Below are 13,341 nucleotides of genomic sequence, written 5' to 3'. Positions count from 1 at the left end.
CACTCAGCCACCCAGACCAGACTCCTAGACATCACCCCTTTCCGATTCCCCCAATCCAATCCAATCCATCAGCAAGATCCACTGATCATTCTTCCAGAGAACCTGGAGTCTGTCTCTTGCTCTCTGCTCTCACTGTTTGCCTTAGTCAAGTGATAACTCTTGGGTTAGGGGATCAGCCTCTGAACTCCTGCCAGACTGAGGGAGGCATCCCAATTTAACCATGTCACTTTCTTGCTTAAAACTCCTTCAATTGTTGGCGTGGCCTGCGAGTCCTGGCTGATCTGGCCTCTGCCTATTTCTGGCCTCATTTCTTCCTGCAAACACTCTCTGCACTAATCACTTGAAACTCTGTGGGTTCCTGGAACAGAACATGTTCTTTCTAGTCTCTGTGCCTTTATATATGTTGTTCTCTTTACCTTATTATCTTTTTTTTCAATCTGGTTAACTCCAATTTCTAACGTAAGGCTCAATTCAGCAACACCTCCTCCAGGAAGCCCTCCTGACTCCCCTTACTCATGTTTGGTCTGCAGCCCTTGTCACACTCTCTTGTCCCTATTTTCTCCTCACTCTCTCCACTTATCAGAGTTCACCGAGTGCAAGCACTGCATCTAATTCGCAACTCTGCCCAGCCCCTCACTCAGTGCCTGGGACATGTCAGGGGCCCAGCAGAGGCTGAAATGGTGGCACTGTTATTACCTGTGTGTTTCCCATTTGAAATGGGGCACATGTGTTTGAACTTGGCAGCAGCAGGGGAGTTCCTAGAAGGCCGGGTCGTATTCCACAGCTGAACCCGGGCAGTGGAGCCCTTGGGGGAGCAGGTGCGGAGAGCCCTCCACGGCAGGAGAGCCAGCTGGAACCCTGGGCCCACGGTCAGATGGAACGGACTCCATCGGCTCCCCTCAGTAGACTGTGGTGGCTGTTCCTAGCGCAGTGCTTGAAACCTAGTAACTGCTTAAATAATGTTCCCTGGGTGGGGACACGGGTTCGAGCCCTGGTCTGGGAAGATCCCACATGCCGCAGAGCGGCTGGGCCCGTGAGCCACAATTACTGAGCCTGCGCGTCTGGAGCCTGTGCTCCGCAACAAGAGAGGCCGTGACAGTGAGAGGCCCGCGCACCGTGATGAAGAGTGGCCCCCGCTTGCCACAACTAGAGAAAGCCCTAGCACAGAAACGAAGACCCAACATAGCAATCAATCAATCAATCAATTAATCAATAAAAAAATAAATCTTTAAAAAATAATAATAATAATAATGTTCCCTGGGAGATGGCTCTCCAGGGTGACAAGGGCCTGTCCTCTGCTGGGCAGAGGTGGAGGGACAGAACTCAGTCACCGTCTTGAAACTCTCTACACTGAAGGTTCACAATCTCAACTTTTTCTTGGTGTTTGAGGTGAACCTGTCTGAAATAATCATCATCAACAACAATTATTTATCAATGGTACACTACTCTATGTCCTACAATACAGGTCAGAGAGGTCAGAGAGCCTTTAAATGTCAGAGGGGCAAAGCACAGAGACCCACTGCCTCATACGCTCTGATGTTGCTGCCTGGTTCTTGAGAAAAAGCACCATATATACGCAAAAAGCAATGTGTCCAGCTGTCTCCACTGAAATGTCAACAGTGGTTTCTCTAAGATGGTGGTATTTGGGTGACAGCTGTTGTGCATCATTTAAGTTTCCTATGCTGAGCAAGTATCGTGACCAGACAAAAAATACATCTAGATTTTGCATTTGTAGAAAGTTTGGGGTTTTCCTAAAGAAGGAAGCATACTCATTTGATCCTGTGGCCCCTGTGCTCTTCTCCCCAGTGAGGGGGGCGCACCTGATGGAAGACCCTGTGATCCAGATGATCTCTCAGAAGCACAAGAAGTCTGCAGCTCAGGTAGGTTGGGGCCGCTGCGTCCTTGCTCCGATGTCCCCTTGTTTGGGGATCGGACACGTTAGTTCTTAAGGCGTCTGCAGGTCCCCTAAGCTTCTCCTGCTAGGGCTGCTCAGAAGATGCCAGTTTGGTTTCTAAAGGACTTAGAATGAAAGCGCTTGTAGTAAAAGCTCCTGCTGCCCCTGGCTTTTGGACTTTTACTGCACGATATAGCGTGAACCGTCAGGGAAAGTACTGAGCTCTGACTCCGATGAGGCCCTGTATCTGATATTAGACTTTTTTTTCCCCTGAAGATTTTGATCCGATTTCAGATCCAGAGGAATGTGATAGTGATTCCCAAATCCGTCAACCCAAAGCGGATTCTTGAGAATATCCAAGAAAGCGTTTCCTCCTTTCGAATCGGCGTCGGAGGGTTTGTCATCACCCGCTAGCTTGGGGCAGGAGGTGTGCTGAGCGCCGGAGCCAGTATCCCCGTCCCCTGCAGCTTTGACACCAGGGGCAGGATGAGGCCTCAGGTGCAGAGACTGGCCCTTCCCAGCCTGGGAGCTGGCACACGTGATTGAATGGGGTGGGGAGAGGGGCTGAGTGGGCAGGGGTGTGGCCAGAGCTCTCTTGGGGCTGCCCGCCCAGCCAGACACCCACCCCTCGCCCCAGTGCCACCCAGTGACGCTGCACCCAGGCTGCCCCAGCCCTGAGGAGTCGGGCCCTCCCCGAGTTGTCCACTCTCTCCTCTTAACCCAGAGGACCCCTGGCCCCAGTTCTCCCTCCAGGCAGAACTCCAGTTGTCACTGATTCCTGATTTCTGCTAGACTTCGGGCAGAGGGCCCCCTGCGGGTAGAGGCTGGGCCATGCGTCCCCTCCCCTCACTCTGCACACCCCTGCCCCCAGCTCCTCAGCTACGGGTTCGGAGATGGCTGTCCGGGGTGGACGGCTCTTACTGCGGGCGAGGGTCGTAGTCCGCAAGTGTGTTAGGGGCAGAAGCGGGGAGGGCAGCTCAGAATACTGCTTTAGAAGGAACAGAAACAAAAATTACACCGTATGTGGATACTGTGAGCATCAGCGGTCCCGGGGACCAAGGGTCTCCCTCACCAAGTGTAGAAGAAATGTTTTTGGTTTTTGTTTCTTGGGATTGTGTGTGTGTGTGTGTGTGTGTCTTTGCATGTTGGGAAAAATTCTTTTCTGGAACGTCCCTTACAACTATAGGCCGAATGCAGCACACACCTGTCTTCCCAAGGATTCCTAAACAGCCAAGGCTAAGCCGGCCGGGATGGTCAGGGCCCACGTGCCTTTTGGTCCAGGTGTCACAGAAAGTCCCGTCCCCACAGGTGTTGCAGCTAACGTAGCTCAACTAAATGTCCACTGAACTAAATTTCCTATGAATGTTTCCTTTTGGTTCCAGGTGTTTGATTTTGAATTATCAGAACAGAATATGACTGACCTCCTCCACCCAGACAGGAATCTCCATTTGTCTGCATTCCCCATGTAAATACTGCTGCTTTATCTCCTTCCCAAGTACAGAGAGCGAAGTCCAGATTGCATGATTGCTTCCTGCATAGGCGTTTATTATGTACATGTGGAGTTAATTAAGCTTTCTCATAATTCTCTCCTGTCTGAGGATGGGCCACTTTGGAGGTGAATCATAAAACTAATTCAGTACACTAGGGAGTTTAAAAATACGTAACTGTATCTTTTGAATGTTTCTCTTAAAAATAATAATCATTCTCTGCTTCTATTTTTGATTTGTTTTTCTGTTTTTCAGAACTGAAAACCACAAGGACTATCCCTTCAAAGCAGAGTACTGAGGCCCTCCTTGGCCGGGACAAATCCTCGCCGAGGCACAGGCAGCTCTGGTCAGGGATGCTGGGACACAGTTGGATTTGGGTGAGTTCCTGCCTGCAACGGAAGTTCCCTGAGAAATCCAAGGAACTGAGTGTGGTCTGTGCCTGAAGGAGGAAGCTTCGTGAGAGCGGTGATCGCTCTCCACTGTTGACTTAAAAAAAAAGCACAACGTGAGAGTCGCAAGTTAAGTTTTATTTGGGGCAAAATGAGGACTGCAGCCTGGGAGACGGCATTTCAGATAGCTCTGAGAAACTGCTCCAAGGGGCGATGGGAGAGCCAGGATATATAGGAGTTTTGCAACAATGGGCAGGTGGTCTGAACGTCAAAAGATTATTATTAATTAAAGAAAACCAGATATCTCAAGTTAAGGAATTTAGCGCTTTTCTATGTATGGAAAGATGCAAAAGTCTGGACTCACCGAAATCATTCCTTTGATATGCATCTCAGCTATCTGGGGCCTGTATCCTGTATTTTCACCTCCTGAGCTTCCTCAGGGCTCACTGCAGGAAGTGGCTGCAGTCTGATGGCTGCTAGATGGCAGGTATTCTTTTCAGCCCTGTGTTGCCTTAGGGCTCACTGGCTCACGTTGAGGGCTGCAATTGTTGATGACTGTGACATCATTTGTTAATTGATATGGCAGGAAATATTCCATTTGTAAATATTATAAATATTCCATTCCATTTATAAATATTCCATTTATCACCACCGAGAACCTATTCAAGTCTTAAGAACCCCTGGAACACACAGTGTGATGGGGTTCTTACAAGACCTGCTGTGCCGACTGTACTCTCAAACAAGGATATCTGATGGCTCATGAATGATTTGCCTTCACATTAAAAAAAAATTGTGTTATGGAAATATTTAATGGTCTACAGCATAACAAACCTCCACCCCCATCACTGAGCTTCAGCAGTTATCAGTCCTTGGCCCGTCCTGCTTTATCTCTGCTCGTCTGTTCCATGCCAATCCCCCCAGATGGTTTTAAAGCAAAATCCTTACCTTCAGACAACAAAAGGGTGTGCTCAGCAGCTGGTGTCTTTTAACAACATGCACCCCCCATGCCCCCACTCCCCCCCCAGCTCCCCCGCCACCCGCGGCCCGTTGATTCTAACACGCAGCCAGAGGGGAGGGGTTTCCTATAGCCTGGGAAAAAATATTTCCAACCTGTCTAAGAGACAAAACAAAAATAATGAAACTATAAAACAGTTCTTATGTACAAGAAAATGATAAATTCACAATTTTTAAAAGATGATATTGGAGGAACACAGTAACTAACAGTTATTGATTAATTACCATGTACTAGGCATTTAATCCACAGAATGCCCCTACGTGACAAGTACCCTTTAAGAAGATAGGCACATGGAGGTCGAGTAATTTCCAAAAATTACTTAGTTGTAAAGGTCGAAGCTAGGATTTGAGTGTCCAAAAGCCAATGAGCAAAGTAATAATAGAAATAAAAATTGAATTGACAGTGACTTTCCAGTTTCCCCACTCAAAATAAAACAACAGACAAAAAACAAACCTCCAATACATGGGAAGTTTTTTTGAAAAATAGCACTTTCAGTAAATTTTGGTAGGACTATAAATTTATATAGATCTCCTGGAAGCAATTTGGTATTACATTTCAAAGTCTTTAAAAATGTGAATATTAAATGATAGCATTTGAGCTTTTAAGCCTTGAAGTTTAGGAAAAAAGAGTATTCCCTTCCCCATATTCTCAAGTTAGAGTATGTATGTTGCTAAAGAAAAGTTGTATTTATGGTTAATCATTTGCAATTGTGGAGGTGATCTCGGGTGGCCTCGGCTTGCAGTGGCTTGAAACAGGGTTTCAGTTCCCTGCCAGTGATTGAGGTCGGGTCGAGGCGGTGAAAGCACCAAATCCTAGCCACTAGACCAGTGGTCAGTGACAGAACCCTGGCCCTACGGATTTGCAGAAAAAGAATTCCCACAAAGACGGAAAGTAGTGAAACAAGTAAAGTATTTATTAGGAGAAAAAAGTACATGTGGATAGACACATGGGCGGACTCAGAGAGTCGCACCCTCATGGCAGTTTGAATCACTTTTATGGGGCATTTCTTACGGGTTTCCTTTGACCAATCTTTTTTTTTTCTAATTTTATTTTATTTATTTTTTATACAGCAAGTTCTTATTATCTATTTTATACCTGTTAGTGTATATATGTAAATCCCAATCTCCCAATTCATCCCACCACCACCAACCCCCCGTCACTTTCCCCCGTTGGTGTCCATACATTTGTTCTCTACATCTGTGTCTCTATTTCTGTGCTGCAAACTGGTTCATCTGTACCATTTTTCTAGGTTCCACATAGATGCATTAATGTACGATATTTGTTTTTCTCTTTCTGACTTACTTCACTCTGTATGACAGTCTCTAGATCCATCCACGTCTCTACAAATGACCCAATTTCATTCCTTTTTATGGCTGAGTAATATTCCATTGTATATATGTACCAAATCTTCTTTATCCATTCGTCTGTCGATGAGCTTTTAGGTTGCTTCCATGACCTGGCTATTGTAAATAGAGCTGCAATGAACATTGGGGTGCATGTGTCTTTTTGAATTATGATTTTCTCTGGGTATATGCCCAGTAGTGGGATTGCTGGGTCATATGGTAATTCTATTTTTAGTTTTTTAAGGAACCTCCATACTGTTCTCCATAGTGGCTGTATCAATTTACATTCCCACTAACAGTGCAAGAGAGTTCCCTTTTCTCTACACCCTCTCCAACATTTGTTGTTTGTAGATTTTCTGATGATGCCCATTCTAACTGGTGTGAGGTGATACCTCATCGTAGTTTGGTTTTTTTTTTTAATACATTTTATTTATTTATTTATTTTTGGCTGCATTGGGTCTTCGTTGCTGCACACGGGCTTTCTCTAGTTGCAGTGAGCAGGGGCTACTCTTCGCTGTGGTGCGCGGGCTTCTCATTGCAGTTGCTACCCTTGTTGCAGAGTACGGGCTGTAGGCGCGCGGGCTTCAGTAGTTGTGGCACATGGGCTCAGTAGTTGTGGCTCACGGGCTCTAGAGCGCAGGCTCAGTAGTTGTGGCGCACAAGCTTAGTTGCTCCGAGGCATGTGGGACCTTCCTGTACCAGGGCTCAAACCTGTGTCCCCTGCACTGGCAGGCGGATTCTTAACCACTGCGCCACCAGGGAAGCCCCCTCATTGTAGTTTTGACCAGTCATTTTGATTTGCCTTGTTCAAAGTCCATATTTGGTGTATCTCAGGATTTTCTCATGTGTGCACAAGCATCTCTTAGCCAAGATGGAGTCTACTGGAGAGGCCTATGGGTAGTGAGCATTAGTTGTCATCACTTAGCATTACTCCCCTTTTGACCTCCAAGGAGCCTTTCTGCGCATGTGTAGTCGGGGAGGTCTCCGGACTTGGCGAATGAAGGATAAGTGGTCTCTTATCTTCTATCTGAGCAAGGCCCAGCCTCCTCTCTATATTGTCCTGTTATTCCCGTCTAGGAGTATCCGGACAAGGAACGAACTCAAACCGTTTGCCCTGAGGGCCCATCTGTCTCCTGCCTCAGGGGCAGATTAAAATTTGAATTTAAAAACACTTTCCGGAAAGTGTTTTTCTCCCCTGGGGTTCATCTGGTCTTTTTGACCTCATGACCCCCAATTCTCAATAATCTTACCATTTGGTAATAGCACTGCCAAATCCCAGGACTGGCATGGAGTTTCCAACGTTCATTTTCATAGAACGGAGTGTGTATGGATCCAGCCACTAGTTTTCACCATCCAGACTCCTGTTTTTATTCCCACTTCCTCCAGTCTGTGCTCTGGGCAGAATTTTATCTTTGGATTACACAGTAAATGGTGAGAGTGCCTAAGGCTAGCACCACATCCAAATTCTTTTGATTAGAAAGGAATCCAAAAGGGAGGAGGGGGTGTGGAGCTGGTGACAGTTTTCTAGTTGCTCTTTTTACAGTAAACTTTTATTTTGTGAGAACTGTAAATTCACATGCGGTTGAAAGAAATAGTACAGAGAAATCTCGTGTCCCCTCTGCTCAGCTCCCCCCAACGTTACCATCTTGCAAGATGAGAGCCCCATGTCACGACCAGGATATCGACAACAATACAACCCACTGAGCTTATTCAGATTTTCCCAAATTTGTGCTGGGTGTGCATTTAGTTCTGTGCAATTTTTTCACCTATGTGTTTCATGAATTGTGGCCACGGTTAGGACACAGAACTTCTCCATCACCATGGGCATCCCTTTTCTAACTGTTCCCCCCTCTCTTCTGCCCCACTCTCTCCTTTAATTTTCCAGCTTTCTTGAGGTGTAATTGACAAATAAACTGTATGTGTTTTAACTGTGCAGCATAATGATCTGATACACGTGCACATTGTGAAATGATTCCCACAATCAAGTTAGTTAACTCCCGTCACATCACATAGCTCCCTTTTTTGTGTATGGTGAGAAGGCTTAAGATTTACTCTAACAGAGTAAGTAGTAGATACTAGTGCCATAAATATAAAAATCAATTTTTTAAATTAGAATAGTTATAAACTAAAAGTACTATCCTCGTTGTCAACTCTATCGGTTGATTCCATGAAAGGACATTGGATGAGATTCATCACCCTTTCTTTTTTTTTTCCCCAGCTTTAATGTTGTATAATTGACAATTAAAATTATAGATAGTGATGATCTGATATGCATATACATGGTGAAATGATCCCCACACGAAATCAAGGTAATTAACACATCCATCGACTGTCAGATTCCTTTTTTTGTTTTTGTTTTGGTAGGAACCCTTAAGATCTATTCTCTAAGCAAATTCAATTATACACTACAGTGTTTTTAACTACAATCAGCATTCTGTACATGAGAACCTCAGAACTTGCTCATCTCATAACTGAAATTTGGTACCCTTTGACAAACATCTCCCTATTTTCCCCACTCCGATCACATGCATGTTAGATCTTTTGTTATTGTTCCACAGGTCCCCAAGGCCCTGTTCCTATTTTTTTTAAAAAACCTACTTTCTCTCTCTTGTTCCCACTGGGTAATTGATATCGCTTTATCTTCCAGCACACTAATTATTTCCTCTGTTCCTTCAAATCTACTGAGGTTATCCACTGAGTTTTCAATTTTTATTATTGTATTTTTCAGTTCTAAAATTACCATTTGGTTTTTCTTTATGTCTTCTATTTCTTTGCTAGGACACTCTATTTCCTTGTTGAAACTTTTTACTTTTTCATTTGTCCCCAGTATGTTTGTAATGGCTTGTTGAAACATTTTCATGATGGCTGCTTTAAAATCTTGGTCAGATAATTCTAATACTCAGTCATCTTGGTGTAGGTATCTGTAGCTTGTCTTTTTTAATTCAATTTGATGCCTTGTTTTAGGTATAATGAGTAATTTTTAATTGAAATCTGGACATTTGGGGTATTGTGTATTCATTAAGTTTTAGATCCCTTTAAAAGGTCTCGTAAAATTATATAGTGTGGCAAATTCACAGAACAAAAGGGGAAAAAACACACAAGAACTACAGACAGGTGAAAAGCCAGACTTCGAAAATTTGGAAAATATACTATGGTTAGCTTTTTCTAGGGGATCCATATCTCCTATGATCACTTCCAGGGATGATAGCATTTCAACCTCAGATACACAGGGAAACAAAACAAAACAAAACAGATAAACCAAAAAAGCCAAAGCAGCAGTAGGTTGGATTGTTTGAAATGTATCTTTATTTACTCTGGGGGAAAGAGACTGGGTTTAGAGATTTTTATTTCCTGCCCCAGGAACCCCAGCCATATCGCAACTGATCAGGCTAAGTGACATGGAATGAAGCAGGTACGTTCTCATCCTTGAGATGTCCTCCAATCATCAACCCAAAACCAAGAACTCTGGAGCAACCACAGACACTGCTGTTAATATTCATCATGAAATGGATAATTTGGATGATGAGACAGTCTAAAAGGTAGAGAGTCTTAGTCAAGTAACTGTTTCTGGGCTGGGTAAAGAGAGGTTTCTTTTAAACTGGCTTAAGCATGAGAATTAATGTAGTTTTCTTTTTTGGACAAGTACAAACCCAACGAGTTTTATAACAACCATATACAATTGTATTACAATGTAACAAACACATTGTGGAAAATAAATATGCTTACATGCACTTGGGCACACACACAAAAATAAACCAATATATTCCACTTTTTAGGTATATTATTCTACAACTTAAGGAGATAAACTATTTGTGTTGATATTATAAACTCCCAAGAGGGCAGAAATAAATTCTTCCTCTTTTAAAACAGTGCCAATCTGGTTTAATACCTTAAGTTAACAAATATTTCAAGGTGATGATGAGGAAGGTGACAAGAATATCACTGTTGTTCAATTTCTTGCAAACACTCAGAAATAATTTACCTATGACTTTGCTGGGTGAAAAATTATATATTAGATCTAGAGATAGAGTGATTATAATATAAGCCACTTCAACAGGGGTTTCCATTTTTAGCAAGGGAAGTGAACTGTCTTTGTATATATGAAGTACAGTAAGTCCCCTATATGCGAACCTTCAAGTTGCAAACTTTCAAAGTTGTGAACGTGCGTTCCATCAACATCAGGCATGAGTGAAATTGCAGCTTGCCCGCTGTCTCCTACTGCTGATGATCCTTCAGGTCTACCATCTCCCACCTCCTCTCCCTCCTGCAGGCAGTAACTCTTCTTGCCCGTTCACTCGATGCCAGTCCCTGGATGCCAGATGTTGTACTGTACTACCATACTTTTCAAGGTACTGTACTGTAAGATTAAAAATGTTTTCTTTATTTTTTGTGTTTATTTGTTATGTATGTTTGTGTGAAAAGTATTATAAACCTATTACAGTGCAGTACTATATAGCCGATTGTGTTAATTGGGTACCTAGGCTAACCTTGTTGGACTTACGAATGCACTCTCGGAAAGGGACTCATTCGTATGTAGGGGACTTACTGTAATCATTTTTGAGGTAGGCAGTGCTAAACCACTGGATAATTATTGTTGATTAAAATGACTGATATTAATTGTTAAAAATTACTACCTGCTTCTTCACTGTCCCTTACTTTTCCCTATCATTTTCTTATATTATTCATTCAACAAACATTTACTAATTACTCAGAGAGAGGGCAGTTTTTTAAAAATCCTTCCCTACGAATCTAGCGTTCTGTGGTAAACAGAAAGTAAACAGAATAGGTTAGCAAACCACACGGTATGTTAATTAGGGAGGTGGGCCAAGAGAAAAATGGAGCAGGATCGAGGGGAAGGAAGGGCTGTACAGGGCTGCGTTTTTAGATAAAGTGACAGAGAAGGTGTCACAGAGGTGCCATCTGAGTTAAGACTGACAGTGGTGAAGGAGTGACCATCCAGGTATTTGGAGAAAGAACATTCTGGGCAGAGGGAACAGACAGTGCAAAGGCCCCAAGATGGGCCTGACACATGTGGGGGACAGCAAGGAGGCCATTGGGCTGCACTGGAGTCAGAAGGGGCAGAACAGCAGGACTTGGAGGCAGAGGCATGGGGAGACCATGTCCTGCTGGCCTTTGTAGGTTTTGTGAGGACTCTGGCCTTTACTCTGAGTGAGAAGGCAAGCCACCAGATACCGAGAAGAGGACTTCCCCATCAGACCTACTATTTTTTTTGTTTGTTTTTTGTGGGTTTTTCTTTTCAGAAAATAGTGTTTTTATTTTTTTTTGATTTAAATTTTTATTTTATATTGGAGTATAGTTTATTTACAATGTTGTGTTAGTTTCAGGTGTGCAGCAAAGTGATTCAGTTATACATATACATATATCCATTCTTTTTCAGATTCTTTTCCCATATAGGTTATTACAGAATATTGAATATAGAGTTCCCTGTACTATACATTTTATATGTAGTAGCGTGTATATGTTAAATAAGTCAGACAGAAAGATAAATATCATATGATATCACTTATATGTGGAATCTAAAAAGAATGACACAAATGAACTTATTTACAAAACAGAAACAGACTTACAGACATAGAAAACAAACTTATGGTTACCAAAGGGGAAAGGTGTTGGGGGAGGAATATTAGGAGTTTGGGATTAACATATACAGACCTACATTTTTACCTCATTCACTGTGGTGAGTACGGGCAGAGACAAAGTACAGAAGCAGAGAGAGCAAATAGCAGCCAGTTAGTTGATCAGGAAGATTCTGATACAAGCATGTGAGGTATGTGGGGTTTGGGGGGGTGGGGTGGGTGCAGGTACCATCATGAGCTCAAGTGTAGACTTGATAAGTTTGAGTGGAGTAGAGCAAATGGATATACAAGTCTTGATCCAGGGCCTAGGTCTGGGCTGGATATAATTTGGGGGAGTGTATATTTACCCAGTGTTTACAGCATGGGACTAGACGAAGTACCAAGGATGAGGATGTGGATAGAAAAGAGAAGACATCCAAGGATTGAGCCTTAGGTCACTCCACAGTTAAGAGGTCAGGTTGATGAGGAGACACCTGCAAAGACCAGGAGAAGGAATGGCTTGGGGGATAAGGGGAAACCAGACCTTCAGTGAAGAAAGCAAAGCTGAGAAAGTGTTTCTAGGAGGAGTGACCCACTAGGTAAAATAAGATGGATGAGAATCACTGCTGGGTTAAGCAAAGAGGAGATCATGGCTGACCTTGACAAGAGGAGCTTTGGCAGAGAGGAGGGCAAATGCCTGGTTTGTGAGGGTTCAGAAGAGAACGGGGAGAGAGACACGAAGGAAGAAAGCATGGACTTCTTCAAGAAGTTTTGCTATAAAAGGAGAAATGGGGATGGCAGGGTGAGCTGCAGATGACATCAGTTTGAGAGAGAGCTATTTTGAAGATGAGGGAATGTTCCAATGCCTCTAGGAGTAATCTCATGGGGAGGGGAAATCTGATGAAGTAGAGAGAGAGAGAGCAGGATGTAACCAGGTTTTAGACCAATGAGTAAGACAAAGAAGAGAGAGGAGACTTGAAAATACGTGCAAAGGATGTCATCGTATTGATTGATCCTGGAATTTAAGCAGAGGAAGGACAGAGGGGCATGGAGTAACAGGGGTATGAGGGCTTGAAGGAAAAATGTTTTCCATCCACTTCCCTAAAAGAAGAGGCAAGAGAAGACCCTGCCCTTTGTGGATTAGAATAAACGGAATTCCTTCATTACCCTGCTCCCCCAGTATCTACAATGGAACAGGGTACTTACGAATCTTCTTCAAAATAGCGCATGTTTCTGTTTAGGCCATCTAAACTTTGCATATCCTCTGGGGTCAACTGGAATTCAAAAACCTATCAGAAATGTGAGAAGATCAATTCAATTTCCTGGAGGCAATTACTGCAGCCCCTACATGCCCCCCACATGCAGATACACACACACAAATTTATGTAGGAATTTATGTAGGTTTCATGAGACAGTTGTCATGAACTTGGGGTTCATCCCCTGGCAGAAGTCATGGGACTTTGTCCATTCAAAGCGTTGAGACTAGCAATTCAGGTCACCCTCAGAGACTTGAATTGAGTAGCTGTGGTGGTAGCCAATTAATCCTTGAGATTTTTGAGCCCAGGTCTCACTTCAGCTAACTCCTTCATTTTTTCAGCTGAAGAAATCAAGGGATGATTTACTCAGGGCCATACTGT

At 43.5% G+C, this 13,341-nt stretch overlaps 2 protein-coding genes across 5 annotated transcripts in view; one reads left to right on the top strand and one right to left on the bottom strand.

Moving 5' to 3' along the window:
• AKR1E2 (aldo-keto reductase family 1 member E2) overlaps positions 1 to 13,341 on the top strand; it is a 32,492-nt gene that overhangs the window by 4,744 nt on the left and 14,407 nt on the right. Inside the window, exons 4-7 of one of the 2 annotated variants that reach the window (XM_057544036.1) lie at positions 1,807 to 1,880; positions 3,637 to 3,758; positions 9,489 to 9,667; positions 10,399 to 10,477. In XM_057544036.1, coding sequence (XP_057400019.1) covers positions 1,807 to 1,880; positions 3,637 to 3,758; positions 9,489 to 9,512 — 220 coding nt within the window. In that variant the 3' untranslated portion in view covers positions 9,513 to 9,667; positions 10,399 to 10,477. Of the gene's footprint in view, positions 1 to 1,806; positions 1,881 to 3,636; positions 3,759 to 9,488; positions 9,668 to 10,398; positions 11,885 to 13,341 lie in introns of those variants that run through there. The other variant, XM_057544035.1, reaches the window with a different exon arrangement.
• Positions 9,417 to 13,341, bottom strand: part of LOC103003050 (aldo-keto reductase family 1 member C3-like) — a 30,539-nt gene continuing 26,614 nt past the window's right edge. For all 3 annotated transcript variants that reach the window (XM_007167455.2, XM_007167457.2, XM_057544034.1), the window contains 2 exons: positions 12,911 to 12,993; positions 9,417 to 9,660 (listed from right to left, as the gene is read on the bottom strand). In XM_007167455.2, the coding sequence (XP_007167517.2) occupies positions 9,618 to 9,660; positions 12,911 to 12,993 (126 nt within the window). In that variant the 3' untranslated portion in view covers positions 9,417 to 9,617. The remainder of the gene's footprint in view (positions 9,661 to 12,910; positions 12,994 to 13,341) is intronic.

This window comes from Balaenoptera acutorostrata, chromosome 3 (genome assembly GCF_949987535.1).
Source record: "Balaenoptera acutorostrata chromosome 3, mBalAcu1.1, whole genome shotgun sequence".
NCBI lineage: Eukaryota > Metazoa > Chordata > Mammalia > Artiodactyla > Balaenopteridae > Balaenoptera > Balaenoptera acutorostrata.
This window is presented reverse-complemented; position numbering and strand designations above follow the sequence as displayed.